Here is a 21,458-nt window from a genome sequence, read left to right on the forward strand (position 1 = left end):
TATATTATGATGATAATAATAATAATTGTTATGCTATTAAATTATTATAATAACATTATAATGGTAATTATCATAGTAGCATACTTTTCTATTATACCATAATTATGATCATCAGAAACTCCTTTCAAACGTAAAGGCCATAACAGTTGCAAAATGACTTCTGAAATTAAGTATTTATTAAATGTTGAAAAAAGTGTACCTGTACTCAGCATGAACAGACATCAACCGAGGGCGACTCGACTGCTTTGAATTCTGACAAAATGCCAATTGAGATTGAAAACCACCTGATAGTCTCTGCTGGTTGGACAGAGGGCTGAATTTCTCAGAGCAAACTCCACCTAACAAAACAGGGAAATGCACAAGAAAGAAACAATTTAAGCAGATATTGAAAATAACCAGAAAAACATGAAAGCTTGAGTTGACTATTAGCATATCGAATGCCATTATTACAGTCACAAAATTTCTTTTGAATCCGTATGGAGCTGTCCATCTCGATTTCCTAGTTTTTGTGCAACTTAAAAGTTCAAGGACATATCAAAGTCATTTATGACATAAGCAGAAATATTAAAACTTTATTAATATAGTTCTACTCTACATATTCGCATATCAATTTTCTTTTTGATATCTTTCCTCTCACATCCTTGTTTCTCTGAATCTGCTAGAATGTTATTCCAAGCTCTCAACTAAAATTTCTATCATTTTGAGATAGCATAGAATGTTCTGTCTCATGCAGAAAATGCTAACATAAAACAACCTTACACATGATACGGAAAAGTGTAGAGATGATCATTTAGATTACAAATTGTTGGTTGAGGAAGTGATATTTTGGGCTTTCATTAGAAATCAAGAGAAAGGCCCTTTTGAATGAATCTGGACTGCCAACATGTTTTCCAAGGCCAAAACCATTTTCATAATCTTTCACCGATGATGACGCGATTGGATAACATAGATATAGCTCCGTAGTATGTGAATAATGGAAAATTTGCTTAGCATCAGCTTCTTTTTTCTTGGACCACTTTCAAATTTACCTATATCTTGCACTTAAGTCATTCAGCAATTTTGTTTTTCTTTGGTGGGGGGCGGGGTTGAAGCAAATTCGGCACTTCAATTTAGGTCGTTTTTCTTACGAATTTCCACAACAATAAACAAATCCATATAAAAATTCAAGAACACCAAATTCCCAAGTTTCGGTGCTGAATAAGGTACAACATGAGCACCTTCTAATATAAACTACAATTTAAACTCAAAAGAAAAGGGAGAAAGCGAGCTGAAGGAATACAACTGTAGTGATTTAACAAACAGCGCAGCTGTCGAACGGAACTACCAAGCCTACGCCACGGTCCCAAAAACAATAACCTCCTTGCAAAAAAGATTACGCGACACAGATTCAATACTAAAGACCCCAAGGACTGTGAGATTAACAAATAAGCAGTACTAAATCTTCTGAGACAAATACCGACACGAGTAGAATTAGAGATTTATCGATCTCTAGATCAAGAAACAAAAGAACCCTGACCAGGAATAGAGGAGGAATCCGCACGGATTCGAGCACCGAAACCCTAGAAATCGACCTAGCAGCAATAGAAATCAAACGGATTTTCAATCAAACGAAGGAGGAGAAGCTCACCGGTGATGAAAATAGTAGCGGAAGACGCCGCCATGGCGATCGAAGTACGAGACACGTCACAGAGAACGAGAGATGGGATCCCTTCTCTCTCTATTTATCTTCTCTCTCTCTCTCTCGTTTCGGCTTCTTAGGAGGGTGGTTCTATATACACCCCCCCTATTGCTCAGGACACCCCCCAAAAATTAAAAAAAAATTAAATACTCTCTACACCCCCCATTTGTTAAGGACACCCCTAAAAAATTAAAAATTCCTAAATTACCCCCCACCCTCCCCACCCCCTCACCTAAATTGCTCTCTACACCCCCCAAACCCCCCCACCCCGCTCTTCCCCTCCCCTAAGGGCTCGTTTGGTTCGCGGGAAGTATTTTCTCTCCTAGGAATATGATTCCCAGGAATCATATTCCTAGGAAGAGGATACCTAGGAAAGTATTTTTGGCATGTTTGGTTAACCACGGGAAAGTGACAAATTTCCAAAGTGCTTATGTTTGGTTGACCATCCACTTTCCTAGGAAAGTTATGTATAATTTCTATTATGCCCTTAATAAAAATTAGTTCTTTAATGCCTCTTTAATGCTTCTTTAATGTTGAAGGGTCTTTTTGGGAAAAAATAAAAAAGGAGTGATTCCCACCTCATGGGAAAGTAACTTTTCCATGTTTCTCATGGGAAAGACTTTCCCATGAAATGTGGGAATCATATTCCCATGGGAATACAACTTTTCCATCTCTCTCTTTTGAAAACTCCAACCAAACAAGAGGCATTTCATTACTTTCCCGTTGACCACACTTTCCCCCCTCCTTTTCCTGCGAACCAAACGAGCCCTAAATTCCTTAGTGGTTCTACGTGAGTCATTGGACCTTTTGAGCATCGATGAGGTACGTATCATATTACCATTTGCTTGTGTTTGTCAGTACTTTTAATATGCGATATAGTATAAAACTGAAATGGACCTTTTGTTTTGCAGGTTATTTGGGATCCCCATCATCGGCTTCGGGGAGATCGCCCATATGTTGATATCGCATTTTTTAGTGGCTCCATCAAGTGCCTTGATATCGTAGAACCCTATCATCCAGAAAGGGTTCTTAGACAGTTTGGTCGTATTCAGACCATCCCTCGAGCGCCACTAGCCCCTACGCGAGCCAACAGAGGTTCCACAGCAGGCTCGTACCGGATACATGACTCCTATATGGATCAGCTTTGGGAGCGGTGGGAGGACCACGTGCTGAGCCAGGCGAGCAGGAGCCACCCAGTTACCCGGCCATCAGACAGCGTACCGGGATACATGGAGTGGTATCTCCGTATCACGCACGTTGCAGTTCAGCCTCCTCATCTGTGCTCGAGTACTCATTCTGGAGCTAGGGGAGGTCATGATGATGCTGACATGCACCGGCGGCGTATTGCAGATGCACTCGGTATCAGTACCGACATTGTACGGATGGGTCCCTCAGAGGCTACGTCACTAGGTGCCGGGCACCTATTTCATGCTATTTGTCAGATGCATCAGTTACTTCCAACTCATAATAAATTTATCCCATTTCTCCTTCAATTCGAAAAATTTTTTGCACTTGGCCAAAACATTCCTACTAATATGCCATCTACATAATAAATGTCTAGCAGTAGGAAATACTCTATGAATTGCATTCATCAAAGCCAAGTCTCTATCTGTAACAATCAACTCAGGCAAAACATCATCAGCTATGACACTGCGCAATCTCTCTAATGCCCAAGTATAGCTTTCTTCCCGCTCAGAATTTAAGTATACAAAAGCAATTGAAAATGTCATGTCAGTAGATGTCAACCCCACAATCTCTAAGAGCGGAAGACGATACCTATTCGTCTTGTACGTGCAATCCATTATCAACACACGGGGAAATGCACGGAACAAATCAATGCTGCCAGGGTGTGCCCAAAATAAGTCATGCACAACATCCGTATTAGTACAATTCCTATGCCACTCAATATATTTAGCCTCTGATAATTTACCTAATAGATGTTGCATTTCAGACCTCCCGGCTTTCTCTACAACCTTAAACCGTTGACGTACATTGTAGATAGTCTTGATAGTCGTAACATTGAGGGCATCTCTTTCCTTCAATGTGGATAATATGTCCTTTGGACGAACCAAACTCTTTGACATATCCACTAACAATTCCGTCTCCTGCTCAGATAATCTCCCTGCATATGAGTGCCCCTCCAGATTCTCTACAGCGGGATGATTGTGCACTCCACATACGACCAGTAATATCCAATCATCCGCAGTATCCAATTTCTTTCCTCTTAATGCAAAAGGGCATCCACACTTCTTTGTCCCACAGGCAGTCTTTATTCGCTTTTCTTTTTTGGTTCGGTACGTCCCACCCCTCTCACAACCTAACGTAATTCTGGGTTTCTTAGAAATGGTACCTGCATCGGATGATTTGATTACAACAACAAAACCATTTCGCCTCCCAGCTTCACGACACCAATTACACAAGTCCTCTCTACTCTTGAAGATCTATACATTAAACAATTTATGTAAGTACACAGTTGTAAAAATAGCTCGCTAAACTAATACAAAATTGCACAATACATTATAATACCTCGTAAGTTGTAAATTCGCTTGTGTAATCCAGTACAAATTCTGATCCAATTATACTCGATTCGGTTGTAGCATAGCCCTACATATAAAATAATTTATCACCAAGAATTAATGAATCAGAGGATCTGTTCGGCACAAAATTCAGCACGGCATGCGATTTGGCACCAGAAGCCTTCTGTTCGGCTGCACAGTGCCGAACAGAAGCCTTTTGTTCGGCGATCCAGTGCCGAACGGAGCACGAACCGTGAAAAAAAAAAATTTCGAAACAAGGTGGAACACGTACCTTTGCGGCCGATTCTTCGTCCCAAATCACTAGTTGCTTGTCCATGCTTCGAATGGGGCTTAAATCTCCTTCAAAGATCGCCTAAACGATGTAAATGGATCGAGGGGTTTAAGGGGGGTTTGAGGGGTGTTTTTTTTTTCTTTTCAAAACGAAACGGAGGAGGAGGAAGGGGGGGTGTACTGAGAAAATTTCAAGGGCAATATGGTAATTACACTAAAGGTTAGTTTGGGTATTTTCTTTTTGGTTTTTGGGGGGTGTCCTTAGCAATAGGGGGGGTGTATATAGAACCCCCCTTCTTAGGATGGAAGCGAGGAGTTGATGTATTTCTTCGTTCCACTTATACCCTCAATATTTGCACGAAATTGCCGAACGTTGTAATGTGTACTATGTCTTATCGAATTCGGACGGAGTTACACATGTAAGGGTGGGGTCCAGGACATTTATAGGGGTAAAATGGGAAGATAGTGATCATTTGTCTTCACGATGGAAGCCAAGTGATCGCCGGCTTCGTTTTGTCCGTCCATGGAGCATCGTACCATCTGTCAGCTCCCGCGTGGCTTTCGCTATCCGGGACCGTATCTTGCAGGTTCCCGCATATACTTATTATGCGAGCAAATAACAAAAGTTTAGTATTATTATTTTTACGAGACCCAAACTTGGTACCAAGAACTCTTTTGCTCCGCTACTAGCATATCACGTGGCACTCGGTATTGGTCCACGTAGCCCAAAGCACCAATCTTCTTGGCAACGTGGAGCAGCGAAATGTGATGTGTACCCAAACAATTGAGAAAGGGTGCAATTGAAATGTTGGGCAGTGGAGAGCAAAATTACTGTTTTGGTCTCAAAAAAATCACCACTTGTCAGTTACATTAAATTGGGTGTATATAGCTGTTTGATTGGAGGAAGTCGGCTGTCGAACGATGATGGGAATAAAAATCAGTGACTCTTTGGTCCCAACTACTTTGGTTGGTTCCAAATGCGAAGGCAATTGGAGCACCATAAAAATGTTTTATTGTTTTACTGATCGATCATAAATAGGACATGGCCTATTAATATTCAAATTCTATTTCTATTCTAAATTCGGTTTTGGTCATAAACTATATACGTCGAAAGATATGGTCATTCTTATTTTCATTCTAATTTTAATTTTGGTTGCAAACCAAACGCTCCGTTAATTTTTTTTTCTAGAAAATTTTTTATATCCTTTGGTAACACTTTAAATATGCTAATAAAATGTGCTTTTATTTATTTGTTTGTTTTTAAATATGCTTTCAGACGCCGTTTATGTATGCATGATACCTTACTTGAGCACTCATAACACTGCTCTTTTTTTAATGAATATCCAAGAGAAAATACTTGTTCATGGAGAGCGGATGTTAAAGAATACGCTCCTGGTATGACTTTGCTAGGAAATGATTTTAGAGATCCAAATAGAATCAGTACTCAGAGGAGGAAGAGTTGACACAGAAGTAAAGTGAGGATTTAATGTGAAGTTAAGAAGAGAAATTATTCTTATTATTATTATTATTATTTGTATGAAGTATAATGTTCAAAGTCAAAATTTTGTTGGCTGCACTACTTGTATTCTCATTATGTTCGCTTGCTTCTAAGGATGGCATCCATGATCCAGAGGCAAGTATATTTTGTTAGAGTTTTACAGGTTCTTTTGTTATCTCATTCAGCAAGATAATATTCTCTCAAAGCATTCATGCAATGGCTACAGCAAGTTCTGCATTTTTAATGCTTGTTTGGATAATTGGAATGAAATATCTATAACCAGAAAAATAATATCATTACAGTCTTGGCTAAACCTATATTTATAAATATCCAGGAGTATCTTAAGAGTGGGCCAGTCCCAATTCGATGAGTAGAGAAAAAAGAGTTTATGAGAAAAGACTTTTTCTCTCTTTATAGGTTTTGGGTTAGCCTACTCCTAAGCTGCTCCCAAATATTTATTAGGCCTAGCTCACCCTATAAGTATATGATTTTGTTAGTTGTATTGGTCCAACTTATAAATTTTAGAGAATTTTCTGTCCAATCATCCAAACAGACTCTTCAACTGTTGTCTTTCATAGAAATTAATTTAGTTGATCATGCGAAGCAAACTAAACTTGGCAAAACCACTAAATTATGATTTCATCATTTTTTAAAATAAAAAATACTATAATTCATAGGATATCAAACAAACGATATGTGATTGTGATTCATTAGTTCGCATTGATCAAGAAAAAAAAAGATTCCCTATCTTCTCGAAGAAGTACAGCCTTTCCACCATTTCTCTCTAGCAAGTTAAATCAGTTGTATGTATAGCAGTTACTAGTGAATAAGCCAATGATTGTCCACACGCCATGAAGTACAAGCTTCCCCCTCTCCATGCGTGTTTCATTAACTTACATTAGCGCTTAGAATTAATGCATGGTATTCAACTTTCATCTACACTAACATGTAAACCCAATATCCCTAGAGATGCAAGTTTCCCTGCCAAGAGTTCGGATCCAAAATTGATTACTATAATCCAAGAGCTCTTTTCATCGTCATTTTTCATTGTCCATACTTTCTTTCTTTTTCCATGAACTAAACGAGTCTCTATATTCAGTGAAAGACTCTTCCTCAAGAGTTTTGTTTTTCCTTTTCTTTATAAGTATCCCATTGCAGTTGAATGTAATGATATTTGTCGAGGGAAAGTTTAATATATTACTGGTTGTTTGTCTATGAAAGTTTATATTGAACCCGTGAAAATCATCTGATATAATGTCAGAGTATACAAGAGCTAAAAAAATTAGCAGTCTTCTTGTGATGCCTTGAGCTTAGGCCCAGGCAGTATCAAGGCCCGCCTATGAAGTGGTGCCTTATCTGTTCGTGAAACAGGAGGGGGTGGGGTTGGCGGCACACGCCCTTCTGTTCGAAAAGCAGAGGAGACGTGCCCTGTTGAAAACAGAGCATGCACCGCTCTCTCCCTCTTTCTCTCGTTCTCTCATCGACCGAGCCGCGCTGCTTTCCTCTGTCTCCCACGCCTTCTCCTCCTCTCGCGTGCCAAGTCATCTCTTTCTCTCTCTCTCCTTCGGTCGGTTATACCCCTTAGGAGTCTAGTCCATCCTAATTTTCTTATTGTAGTTCTTGCTTTATAGATATTGCATTTGAAAGGGGACAGGAAGGACTTGGAATTTGTGAAGACAAGGCTCGCAGCTGAGGGATTTGACGTCGTTTATGATATATTAATGGTAATTACTCATCTCAGTTCAGAATTTTCCTAAGCTCATAATTCAACCACAACTCGTATTTTTCTTATCGGGAAATGTCACTATTGCTGAATGAGTAATGGCAGTTGAAGTTACATGCAGAAATAGCTTCTGTGAGCACATACATATGGCAATTTTCATATGCTTTCAGCTGTAACATTTCTGTCTAATATAACCTTCATTCAGGGTGTGAGGTAGAGCTTATAACCTTCATTGCCAAAGCTAGAGCAGTAAGCATTTTTTTTCTCATAGATCTTGATATTGTTTGAACATTTAAAAGTGTACCAATGGTTCAAGAAAAAGCACTAGCTACATGGGTATTAATCATCAAGCTTAATATCATAATATGTAACTCAGCATATCAAGTATGAGTATTCCTGGTGTATGTGATATTTGAGTGCAGCGCTTTGTTGCCCTGAAGCCTTATGCAGCAAAATTGTGCCCTTATATCAAACACCAAACAGTCCATTCAAAGCGGTCATAGAAGTATAGAACATATCAGTAACAAAATCAAATCTTTTTCATGTTTCTTAACTTGGTATTAATTACCCACAATTTGGATATAGCTCATATATTGTGCCTATCTAATTTATTATCAGGTTGTATTCAACTCAGTTTAATCTTGGCTCAATAGGTTTTAAGATGAGTAGTCCTCATAGGTGGTGAGGGTCAGGTATCTAAGCAGCATTATGTGTGCTTCAGCACTTGGATGTAACTATGAATGTGTCAGAACAAAATCCACTCTCTCCTCTCTCTCTCTCTCTCTCTCTCTCTCTCTCTCTCCCCCCTCTCACTCTCAGCTGCTTAACCTGCCGGTTTCCATACTTAAATATGCTTCTTGCGGAAAACTTGCAGGTATATTTATTGCTCGTTGGATCTGATCTGTGGAGACACTTTGAGGTGAGCTTTTGATTGTGGAATCTGGAAATCTTTTGTTCTTCTGGTGTTTAAATTATTGCTTTTCTCATATATTGTGAGGATGATTAATAGACTGAAGCAGTTGCTCCAAAGAGCAGACGCAAAGGAAAGCTTGAACTGCAACCCTGTGGAAGATTGGTTCTTCCATTGACTTGAAGCTGGACACCTGATTCCAATCCTAGACTCTGGAAAGCAGATCATGCAGCTTCGACATGTTAAGGTCAGTACAAACGTCGCATATCATAAATGCATGCCAAATGAGCTTGAGTGCAAATTCATCTGGTGCACCTCTGATGTCATGATGTGGTAGGCCAACCATGATGAGATCTAAGAGAACCATCTAAGTTTTCGTGGGAGCCGGTTGGTCTAAAAGGCCTCCATGCCTGCATGGTTCCTCTCCTGACTGTGAAATAAGATTTTGTATATCTTATGTGAATTTTTGTTGGAGCCATCTCTTGTGCAGTGGCTTTTTTTTTTTTTTTTTTTTGGCTAAAAACAGAAGTATCATACATAAAGTGTACGGATACATTCAAAAAAGTCAAAAAACAGTATATCACGGAGTGCACTGGGCAAGGGCAACTCCGCTTCTCCTTCCTAGAGATAGTCCTCCGAATAGTTGGCAACAAAAGAGGCCACCCAATCCGCAGCTCCATTGGCCCCTCTAAATACGTGCTTCGTCTGGAGCACCATTCCACTACGGATCATGGTCTCGATATCTCTCACCAGTGGGTGATAATCATCGACCCCTCCGGAAATCTGCAGGATCCACCCAATGACCGTCGCCGAGTCACCCTCTAGAAGGACCTCTCTCCCCTGCAGGGCACGCCAAACGTAGCATAAACCAGCCCAGGCCGCTCTCAGCTCCGCTCCTGATACCGAGGTGTCAAACAAGTGGCAGCCCCCAGTAACAATCACCCTGGAGTCCGGACCCCTAACAACGAAATTGACCTTGAGGAAACACGGGGTGGGGGCTCCCAAATAAAAAACACCAAATGGGATGCTCCACAAGCAGATGAGGAGCTCCAGATATCCTGAGCTGTCAAAGATTTATCCGACCAGATCGCCTGAGAAGCCTCCACCGTCAATAGTCGCGCCCTCTCCATCACTACCCCAGGTGATGGGTAGCTCTTCCCAAATGTCTAGGCATTTCTTGCAAGCCAGATCTGATAAGCAATATAGGTCGCCCGGACTGCCTCCGATCTGGATTGCAAGGCCCCGGCCAAACGTCAAAGGACCTGAAGAAAGGACGTCGCATGAGTCCAGAGCACCACGGGGAACTTGCATGCGTCCAGACCCTCCTTGCCCGGTGACTTTCATCAAGGCACGCTTTAGCAACATCAATTTCCACTCTCCTCTCTATCTTCTTCTTCTTCTTCTTCTTATAGTAATGATAATAATAATAAGATTTTGCCCATCTATTTTATGCGGGGTTTTCCAAATATTTCTAATTATGGCTCTTTGGAAATTCTTCAGACAATTTAAAGTTATTTCTGTTATGGGATTTGGCAAGGACTTTTATTATGGCACTTGGTAATTCAAAAGCAAGTAAACAAGTATACAACATTTCTGGATCCAGTGTAACTAATATTGAGGCTATAACAGTTTCAGTATATTTTGCATTTATGGATTTCCATCCTTCATGCTATTGCAGGCTGCTGGCTTTCCTGAGCAAGAAATCATTCACTATAATCCCAAGCAATTCGATTTTGGGACGAAGAAAGCCTTTCCTTTTCGAGATCAGGTATGCTTGGTTGTGGGCCGGTTTCCAATCCAATTATTATGTAGTACTGCCTTGTAATTAAAGGTTTCCATTTAAGCTAGCCAAGGGTGAAATGTCATAAACAAGGCAAAATAAAGATGAAAACTCTGTGATCTCTACATAGTACAAATATCTAGTTCGGGCTTGAAAGATGATACTAAAAGAACCAAAGGAGTTATTCCCGTTGAAAATTTAATAGTAGATAGCAAACTTAGATAGTAACAAAGAAAATCAAATGCCCTCGAAGAAGTTATTGATATGTACGAGAAGGCTTTATAATGGAATATTTAAAATAACGTAGAAGGATTCATCAGAAAGTGTTTTTTGGCCCTCCAAAAGCTTTTCAACCTGGGTCTAAATTCGAAAAGTTTTAACAAAGATTAGCCCAAGTACAACTCCAAATAGGTCTGAAGCCCAAACTAGGCCTGGTCCAAAAGGGCCATCCATAGTGTAGGGAGAGGACCTGATAGGGGAGAAGTGAAGAGGAAGAAATTATTACCTACACTGCATGCATCATATGGCCCTCCATGCAGCCAATAATAGCCGTTGGTTCCTGTGGGTTCCATTCATGAAGCATGCATCTTGATCCACCATCATATGAACTAGCGGCTGTGATTGGCTACATACATGGCCATGCTGGTGTATGCAGTGTAGACAATAATTTCTCATGAAGAGAAGGTTTGGGCATCTATGGTGTGTAACCTTAGCTTGATGCAAAACCGAATTTGTCTGGGCTCATTTTCTGCTCTTGACAGAGAATATCTATTACTCAATAAGAAAGTCAAACCCCACAATTTTGGTAAACTAACATGCACTTGGAACCAAAAAAATATCATCTCCATCTATCTAGAAACTGCACTCTAGATGAAACTTGGAATTGTATCCAACTGTGACTAAAAATATTTTTAGGTTGTGCCCAATGCAAGAAAGTACCTACACCAAGCCTAATTTGCATCCAACTATGTCCAGAGCGTCTTTACGCAATTCCCATACATGTTATAACTACTACAAGCCATCCAAAAATAGATGTTGAATCATTCCATATCATCCCTAACTATGGCTTGTCAGATTGACCTACTCAAAACATTAAGAAACCCTGCAATGATTTTGCAGCAAATTTCTTCTATTGGGCTTTTGACCTACTAGCTTCATGAAGAGCAGAAATAACTCACGTATCATGATTGTTACCAATTGATTATACTGGACCCCAACAAGTCATTCAGGCCTACTTTGAAAAGAGGATGAAGAATTCTAGGAAAACTATCTTAATCCTTTTCTGGCTAATTAATTTCATGGTTGTATTTTTGAATTTATTTTTGTACACCTTCATGGTTAAGTAAGTCATTTAAGGGTTTGGAAAGAGGATGAAGAATTCTAAAAAAGCTTTTATAATCTTTTTTGAATAATTAATTTCGTGGGTGTATTTTTGAATTCATTTTTGTACATGTACATGTCTTTTCTTTTAACCCCATATCTTTAGTGCTTGTACCCCATATCTTTTAACCCCATATTTTTTTTTGGAATATGCATTGATTAGATCTTTATAATCCAGATTGATATGCCTTTATGCATATAAAGATTAAATTCGCATTTAAAAATAAAAATTGTGAAATTCATACAACTATATTTATCGCAATTAGAGGCCTTATGCGTATGCTTAACAAAAAAAATAAAAAGAGTTTTCATAAATTGGTCGATTTCTTCGTTTCCATCAGATGCTGATCAATTTCGAGGGTGCATCAATCAAATGGTTACGGTCACTCGGCAATATCAAACGGTTCTGCCGCACGTTGACAACGTAACGCCCACCCAGTGGCCGCCCAATACCTTCTATTTAAACCAACCGAGGGGTCCTTTCTTTTTCATCGTCGCTTCCGTTCTTCCTCTCTCCCGCCCAACACCAGCCACCTTCTTTCTTTTCTTCACTTGCTCATCGCCGCCGTCGCCATTGCCATCGCCGCCGTCGCCATTGCCGTCGCCGCCGTCGCCATTGCCGTCTCTTCCGTCCCCATTGCCGTCGCCGCCGTCGCCCTCGTCGCCATTGCGGGCGCCGCCACCACCTCCGCGGCCGCCTTCAGGGAGGAGATCACAGACGCGGCGAACAACCTCAGCATCGGCGAATCTTGCAAGAAGAACCAAATCCAAGGTGAGCCTGCCCTCTGTCCTTTTTGTGTACGTGTTTAAAGATCAACTGGCTCTTTGTCCCCAGTCTCGTCTTGTCTCTCTCTGTCTATCTCAAATTTGAATAAATTCGAGTAGGGTACGGTTCTTTCTGATCATTCGAAGCTCCGTTTCTTGGGAGAAACCCTTTCTTGCAATTAGGGTACGGACGTACGGTCTCTTGTTTTAATTCTTAAATTCTTGATTCGAATCCCGACGTCTCTATCTCAGCGTGCTTGTTGCTTTAAACGAAATCCTTTTCTTTCTATATTTGGATTTGAGCTATTGGCTACTGCTTTAATTGGAGTTAGAGTTTACGATTCTTTCTTTTGGTTCTTGAATTCTTGATTCCGATCCAATGAGAGATCTATATCTCAGTGTGTTTGTTTTTTTCCTTAAAAAACCCCCTTCGTTCTACCTTTGGACTTTATCTCTTGGCTATAGCTTTACTTCTTGTTTGAATTCCTTGCTCGGAAAAGAAAGAATACTTTCATTGGACTTAGGCTTTTTTGTTCCTATTTGATTCTTGAATTGATTCGGATCCTGTTTCTTGGAAGAGAGGTAGTGCAGGAATTTTCAGCGTTCTTTAGGTGATTCTTGAAGCTACTTTATTTTTTGTTCTAGGTTCTTTGGTTCACGATCTGATAACTGAAACCTGGAGCTCCTTGTATTGATATTTTGAATGATTTACCCTTTTTGCACTTTCTGTCAAGTGTATTTCTTTTTCTTTCCCCTGTTTTTATCATATTATATGTTCTCTTTGATTGCATTCTCAGAGTACAGCATATTAAAGCTGAGCTTCTGTCTTTGAGAATGGGTACATTGCTATTTCTCTCTACTAGTTTTTAATAACTTATGGCATTTTTAGATCGTTACTTAAGTCATATGTTGCTAGTTCCTGGTTTTGATATTTTCATTTCACATGAATCAGAATACATTATTTAGAGTTATTGGATATCAACACAATGGTGAAAAGATCTGCTTTAGATTTTTCTTTTATTAAATGTATCCACCCCCACCCAGTTGCACGAGGGGATGGAGCCCAGAGAGGAGCATCAGATAGTAGCAGCGCAGGAGGGGATGGAGCCCAGAGAGGAGGATCAGATAGTACCAGCGCAGGAAGTAGCAGCGCAGGAGGGGATGGAGCCCAGAGAGGAGCATCAGATAGTACCAGTGCAGGAGGTAGCAGCGCAGGAGGGGATGGAGCCCAGAGAGGAGCATCAGATAGTAGCAGCGCAGGAGGGGATGGAGCCCAGAGAGGAGCATCAGATAGTACCAGTGCAGGAGGTAGCAGCGCAGGAGGGGATGGAGCCCAGAGAGGAGCATCAGATAGTACCAGTGCAGGAGGTAGCAGCGCAGGAGGGGATGGAGCCCAGAGAGGAGCATCAGATGATAGCAGCGCAGGAGGGGATGGAGCCCAGAGAGGAGCATCAGATAGTACCAGTGCAGGAGGTAGCAGCGCAGGAGGGGATGGAGCCCAGAGAGGAGCATCAGATAGTAGCAGCGCAGGAGGGGATGGAGCCCAGAGAGGAGCATCAGATAGTACCAGTGCAGGAGGTAGCAGCGCAGGAGGGGATGGAGCCCAGAGAGGAGCATCAGATAGTACCAGTGCAGGAGGTAGCAGCGCAGGAGGGGATGGAGCCCAGAGAGGAGCATCAGATGATAGCAGCGCCGGAGGGGTTGGAGCCCAGAGAGGAGCATCAGATGATAGCAGCGCCGGAGGGGATGGAGCCCAGAGAGGAGCATCAGATGGTAGCAGCGCAGGAGCGGATGGAGCCCAGAGAGGAGCATCAGATACCTATTCTGACCTCTTCTAGTTCGGATCCGAAGTATAAACGGAGGCACTGTAAGAAGTTTTACTGTAAGAAGTTTTACACTGAGGAGGGCTGCCCGTATGGAGACACGTGTACTTTTCTGCATGATGAGCAGTCAAAGGCTCGGGAGAGTGTGGCGATTAGTCTGTCGCCTACAGTTGGAGGTGGTGGATATGACGGTGGGCCGAATGCGTCGAATCAGAGGCCTTCGAGTTGGAAAACTAGGATCTGCAACAAGTGGGAGGTAGCTGGGTATTGTCCGTATGGCAGTAAGTGTCATTTTGCTCATGGGGCCGCAGGTATGTTTAAGTACTTATTTTTGCTCTTAAACTGCAGTTTGGTGCGAATTTCATTGTGAATGTGATGAAAAGTACAAATACTACGATGTGGCTTCTTGTTATTTCCTTGAATGAGATGGATGCAATGTTGGGCCTTGTGTTATTATTTTTATGGTTGTTAATCTTGCACCATCACAAGGATTTTCTTTGAGAGATTCTTATTCTTAACTAGAATGACTTGCTTGCATGATAAAACATCATAATCATCAACCTTTGAGTGCTATGTTTGAGTGCTTCATAAACACGTCCATATACTTCCTAATTTGCCTATCATATATACAGAAAGACCTGATATGCGTTGTTTTGGGTATGTGTGGTTTCTGTCTGACGTCGATGCAAAAGACAAGTAATTCTGATGCTCATACAGAATGCTATGTTTTGAGCTCTGTACTATGGTGTGGTCTATGCATTTTGATTGGTTGCTGCCTTCTTTGCCCTTTTAACGAGCAATGCACATTTGTTACAACAAAAATAGCATCTGGTCGGCATTCTCTTACCAAAGAGCCGATGCACATTCTTTACAACAAAATAGCATCTGGTGTTCATTCTCTTAAAAAAGGGGAGGTAATCTGGGAAGTGGTTCGTTGCCTAATGGAACTCGGGGAATGCATGCCAACTGATTGTAAATTCTGTACACATGCTGCACTCCATGATGCACCACTTTTTTCTTGTTCTTTGGGTGTCTTACTTCATTTATTTCTGTGGCAATAATGCTAATTATCGGTTCAGCATTAATCCACTGCGAGTCAGAGTTCTATTCTCGCACTGATATGTAAATGCCTCGCTGCAGAACTTCACAGATATGGTGGGGGGCTTGTGGAGATGGAAGGCAGAGATGCTTCTTCAGTAGCCACAGATTCGAACCAGGCTGGGGCATCAACAAGGGCTCCTGCAGACACTGTTGTTGCATCCATGACATCAGTTCCTCATGCAGATGTTTATCACCGGAGAGGTCCTTCACAGAGGTCAACTGTTGTCGGTCAGAGGCAGGGGCTTGGTCAGGGTCAGAGAGTTCGGAAATCGAAATGGCCAGACAAGATCAAAGGGATATATGGCGACTGGATTGATGAAAGTGAATAGACCCATACGTGCCGATATAGCAGGGCATCTGGATGGAAAAATAATAAGTGTAGTCATCTCTACTAATTGCATGCTGGAACGTATTGTGTAGTCTTTATATCATAATTGCAGTGATACTGGTAAGCAATAGAAGGGAAGTGCCTTCACAAGGACTTCAGCGCAAAGAAGGGGAACCCATAATCTGTCATCATTGATGGACTATGGTCGGCTTGTAGTAGACAACGAGGACCTTCTCTAGTGCACGGACTCCTTTGTAAATTCTACACGGGCCGGGTGAGGAAGGTACTCAGCTATGCCTTCCACACTTTCGAAAGTTGATTCAAAGACATGGGTAAATCCTTGATGCCTGTTCTCCATACTCGCATTCTTTCCCCTGTACACAGAAAACAGCAATATCAAAAAACGACAGTGAGTTTATTTGTTGCTACGAGTAAAGAGAGTGGCCATAACCTTCATCGTCAGGCATGTCAGGTTCATGCGCTTCATATCTAATTTCTAACATCTCATGGTAACATGAATTGAAATCATACAAGGTCTACTTGCATATTTAATTTCAGACAGTTCACAAATATCCCATATATTCCAGAGTTTGATGCTGCATTTCATGCAGAGGATGCTAAAATAAAAACATTAGAAGTTAAAGGGTAAGGATAAGGGGCTTGGGTTTAACTCGGCCATGGTAAGTGGAATTCATAATACTGTTAATTGCCACACCACTCTTATTGACCAAGTCAATTAATGCAGGAAATGGGCTTGGCTCAGGCTAAGAGCTAGGCCCGAAAGAATTCGGACCGAGTTTGGGTTTAAATGTTGAGCCCATTTGTTTTCTGGGCTAGGCTCGGGTATGTCATTGGCCTTGCTGGAGCCTGAGCACAAACAAGGCCTGATATGGAGCCCGAATTAATTTGTTTTTATATGTTGTTATTTAGAGAGAATAATGAAGAAGTAAAGGATAAATTAAAATGGGTTTAGTGAAGAATAATATATCATATATCATTTACTTATGTTATAGGAGAAATTCTAATTTTTAACTACCTTATTTACCTATGAAACAATATTATAAAATATTAAACTTCAATTGTATTCAGGTCGAATTTATTTTGGCCCAAAAGGGTAATCGGGCCAGCCCAATCCGACTTGGGTCGGGCTCGGGCCTTGATTATCCAAAAATTTTCGAGCCTAAGCCCGGTCCGAAGCCCCAAAAAAAATCAGATTTGGTTCATATCGGAACATGGCCCGGCCTATCCGGCCCACTTCCAGACCTAGGGTAATTGGTCAGATGCATATATTTTTTTATAATAAATATCCAAACCCAGCTCACTTCCGGACTTCCAGTCCTAGGATCAATCGGCCAAATGCATATACTTTTTGTACTAAATATATTTATAAAATCTTATCTTTTAGAAACTTTTTATGTATTCTTGTGTTCTCTTTGGGCCTTCTTTTCTCTTTTTATTTTTTATTTTTTTACTCAATTATAGCTTTGCAAGAAAGTTAATGCCATAATACGCTGACGTAGCAGGTGGCCCCAAATCATGTACTTTGACTTCAGGCACTAATAAAGATGGTTCACTTTGTTGGATTAGAACATGCCTTTTCCTGTGCGGATTTGATATGTGATGTTGAAATAAACGCTAGCAATCCTTGGGATGGTTATCACTTTTGACTCCGTTCCTGAACATTTACCATGAAGACGCCACCTTGGACTTATATCATGTACCATTCTGGTAGTTGCATCGTGGCACAATTTTAAGCACATAGTTTAACTCTGCTGCGTGGTCCCAAAAAAAAAAAGCTTTGGCTTTGAAGTGATTAAACACCTAGTTATTATTCAAGAACCCCACTGCTGTGTATAGTTTGCTAAGAATATCCTCTGCGTCCCATGTTAAGGATTAGAAACTAGCAAAAGGGAAAAGGCTGTCAAGGATTATAATCTCTCTTTTTCTTTTTGGTATGAGTTTATTTGCTTTCTTAGAATAACTCTTTAAGCCAGGTCTTACAGGGGCACTAGAAGAAGTGCGGTGGCAGGCCATCTTTTGGGATGAAAGAGTCAAAAGACTGTGGGAGATTGGTGAAGTAAGAAATAACACTCTTAATAGTCCGAAGACATCTAAAACTCTATTTTTGCTTCTATAGCATCTCAGACGATATTCATCACCTAAGAGCCCCAAGTCTCCTCAAGATGAATTTTGATCGATATGTGTTAGATAGTGGCAAGACAGAAAGAGTGTGCTTTATCATTAGAGATTCGGATATCAAACTGATTGCGGTGGATGGGTGTCAGATCTTCACCTGCTCAACGTTTGTAATAGAATTGAGGGCCGCTAAGGCCGGCCCCAACCATGCGGAGCGCACTTTGAGGGCCAACAAGATCTTGGTGGAGGGTAACTCAACGACGATAATTGGTTGGATTTAGAATCAAGCTAGCGAGGCGGGGTCGCATCCCTTGATTTAGGATATCTTACGCGTGGCAAGAAGTTGTATCTCCTTTGGGGTGAAGCACATTTACCAAAAAGAATAGAGCTACTAACTGGATAGCCTTCTTTGTGGCTGATTATTTCGGTGGACTATCTTGAATTTCTGAGGCATGCGTACTTAGAGCTTTTAGGGACATTTTGTTTTATGATTTTCTTGGATGTATTCACACTAGACTAGTGTAAAAGGCTAGTCTTAGCAAAACCACAAAAAAAAAAAAAAAGCTCAAAGGCATCACTAAGACTTTTTCAAATTGATTCTTTGGCATGTATGAACTTCCATGTGACCAGTGCATGCAAAAGAAGGAAGACTCCAGTGTATATTCTTTCTTGAAAGATAAGATACTTGAAAGGATTATAAATCATTAAAATTTATTTATTTCAAGAGAATGTGGGGGGGGGGGGGGGGGGGGGGGGTAATTATAATATAGGTCTTACTCTTCTTCTTTATTTTGTTTTTCCATCTATTTTCAGATTTAATTCATTAATATTTCTTGGTTCAAAATATTTTTATACATTATTAGATGCTCTCTTAGTTTTGATTTATAACTTGACCTTGCAAGTGATCCATATTTTATTACTTAGCATTTTAAATAAACCCCAAACTCTATGCCAATATTTTCTGTTAGTGGCTAGTAAAATTTCAGTTATCGATCTTGGTTGTATTGCCAAATCTTCAGATGAATTGGTATTTCCATTAAGATCTTTATTATTTTAATCATCTAGCTCCAAAATCTATTTCACATCTTGTCTCTTTCTCTAATTACATATAAAAATAAGTCACCCTTATAACAAGGCCCCTTTTTTTCTTAAAAGTAAAGATGACCTTTATTTGCATCCGGTGAAGTGTCATAGCTTCTTTATTTATTGCAAAGCACAAGTCTAATTATACTTTTGTGCATTTTAAAAAGATGTTGATAATTTTAAAATTCTCCATGGGCCCCCCAGGGAAATAATCTTGCCCCCACCCCCCAGCAAAAAGCAAGGCTTCTCACACGGAAGATGGGAACCATCAGTTCAAGACTTGACAAAAGGGGTTAATAATATCTATTTTCCTATTCATATCGAGGCATAGCTTTTTTAAATGTGCCAAATAAAAATTTAAAAGCTTGATTGCTATATTAGACAACACATTAGACAAGATATTTAAATACTGCCCCTGTCCGTAATTTTCCTGTGGTTCATGTTATTTTGGCTGTTCATCATGACGATTGAAAAATTTTATAAAAAAATTAAAGACTAATTTATAAAAAAACTGCAAACTATATTTAGATTTAGAATTGTTATTTTTAATATAGTAGAGATGACCGCAGCTTCCCTGTTGCCGAAACCTGTTACCATGTCCATTACCCACTTTTGATTGAACTACGCAATCACAAATTAGGGTCCATGGCCTCTAATACTAGAAGTAGAGCTTTACTGTCTCTAGCATACACTTTTGGTTAGGCGTGTGCAAAAAATCAGCCAAATCATGGACCTAATCTGAATCGGATGTTTTGGTTTGATTTATGTAGGTGTTTTTTTTTTGTTAAATTAGGTTTGGTTTAGATTTCAGACAATCTTGAATTGAAAAAAAATTGATTCACTTTTGGTTCGAATTTTGAGAAAACTAATTCAAACCGATTTAACCTGACCTAACCCAATCCATGTGTATATATACAAATATGTATTTTTAAACCCACCCAAGCTTGACCTAACTCGACCCTAATATATATATATATATAAACATCAATTTTTTATTTTTTTATATATAAAGAAGAATATCACCTCAACAAATCAAACTCAACTGAACCTAACCGATTTTTTTGAATTGATTTTAAGAGGTTTTAGTAGATGGCCGGTCCGATTTTGGTTTCGATTTTAGAAAACCAATTTAAATCGGTTTGATTCTAGATTTAGCTCTAAGCCGACTCAACCCCATGCACAACCCTACTTCTGGTTGGGCCAACGCAACTGATTTTATTCCTTCTTGGTACGACTCTGGTTGTGCAATGGTGCTACAAAATAGTTGAAAACATTTTAATGTCATATTACGCAGATTCTATTGCATATTAACTATCATTGATAAGCGATTGGTGCTACTGCAAAAATGCGCATAGCACATGCACGACCGTGATTGGTTGGTTCTAGCCTTTTTAGTCTTAGCTTGATTCAAAGTCGGGGTTGTCTGGGCTCATTTTCTACTCTTGACAGAGAATATGTATTACTCAATAAGAAAGTCAAATCCCACAATTTTGGTAAACTAACCTGCACTTGGCACCAAAATAATATCATCTCTATCTATTTAGAAACTGTGCTCTAGATGAAACTTAGAATTGCATCCAACCGTGACTACAAATATTTTTAGGTTGTACCCAAGAATTGCTCTACACCAAGCCTAATTTGCATCCAACTATGTCCGGAACGTCTTTACGCAATTCCCATACATGTTATAACTACTACAAGCCATCCCAAAATAGATGTTGAATCATTCCATATCATCCCTAACTATGGCTTGTCAGATTGACCCACTCAAAACATTAAGAAACCCTGCAATGTTTTTGCAGCAAATTTCTTTTGTTGGGCTTTTGACCTTCTAACTTCTTGAAGAGCAGAAATAACTCACGTATCATGATTGTTACCGATTGATTATAGTATACATCAACAAGTCACTTAGGCCTAGTTTGAAAAGAGGACGAAGAATTCTAGAAAAACTATCTTAATCCTTTTCTGGTTAATTAATTTCATGGTTGTATTTTTGAATTTATTTTTGTACACCAACATGGTTAAGTAAGTCATTTTAGGCCAGAGGATGAAGAATTCTAGGAAAACTTTTATAATCCTTTTTTGATTAATTAATTTCGTGGGTGTACTTTTGAATTCATTTTTGTACATGTGCATGATTATAATCTCTCTTTTTTTTTTGGTAAGAGTTTTACGAGCACACGTTTCCCAAAGCTCAAGAGATTGTGAAATCAATTGTTGCAAAAGAAGCACGAATGGTTGCTTCTTTCCTTGGACTTGACCATGCAGTCAAGTGATAGCCCATATAGGGTTGTCATTGTTGTCTTTTTGGCTTGTTCTGCTTTCGTACGTGGTGATCCTTGCTGTTGTTGTTTGGTAGTTCTCTTCTTATGTTGACGGATTTTGCTATTCTTGTTGGTTCTCTTCCCATGGAGGCATAATTTCATTGATGTGTAGCTTTGTAAAC

General features: G+C 40.0%; 2 protein-coding genes across 2 annotated transcripts in view; one reads left to right on the forward strand and one right to left on the reverse strand.

Moving 5' to 3' along the window:
• Nucleotides 1-12,516, reverse strand: part of LOC103714040 — a 19,118-nt gene extending 6,602 nt beyond the window's left edge. The window contains exons 1-2 of the mRNA XM_039115658.1: nt 12,333-12,516; nt 200-338 (exon numbers count right to left, since the gene is read on the reverse strand). Of these exons, the coding sequence (XP_038971586.1) occupies nt 200-338; nt 12,333-12,516 (323 nt within the window). The remainder of the gene's footprint in view (nt 1-199; nt 339-12,332) is intronic.
• A 1,081-nt stretch (nt 12,517-13,597) lies between these two features.
• Nucleotides 13,598-16,014, forward strand: LOC120104459 (putative mediator of RNA polymerase II transcription subunit 26). The gene is made up of 2 exons (XM_039115659.1): nt 13,598-14,675; nt 15,505-16,014. The coding sequence occupies exons 1-2, from the start codon at nt 13,598-13,600 to the stop codon at nt 15,792-15,794; spliced, it is 1,368 nt and encodes a 455-aa protein (XP_038971587.1). The 3' UTR covers nt 15,795-16,014.
• Nucleotides 16,015-21,458: the final 5,444 nt, after the last annotated feature.

This window comes from Phoenix dactylifera, chromosome 18 (genome assembly GCF_009389715.1).
Source record: "Phoenix dactylifera cultivar Barhee BC4 chromosome 18, palm_55x_up_171113_PBpolish2nd_filt_p, whole genome shotgun sequence".
NCBI lineage: Eukaryota > Viridiplantae > Streptophyta > Magnoliopsida > Arecales > Arecaceae > Phoenix > Phoenix dactylifera.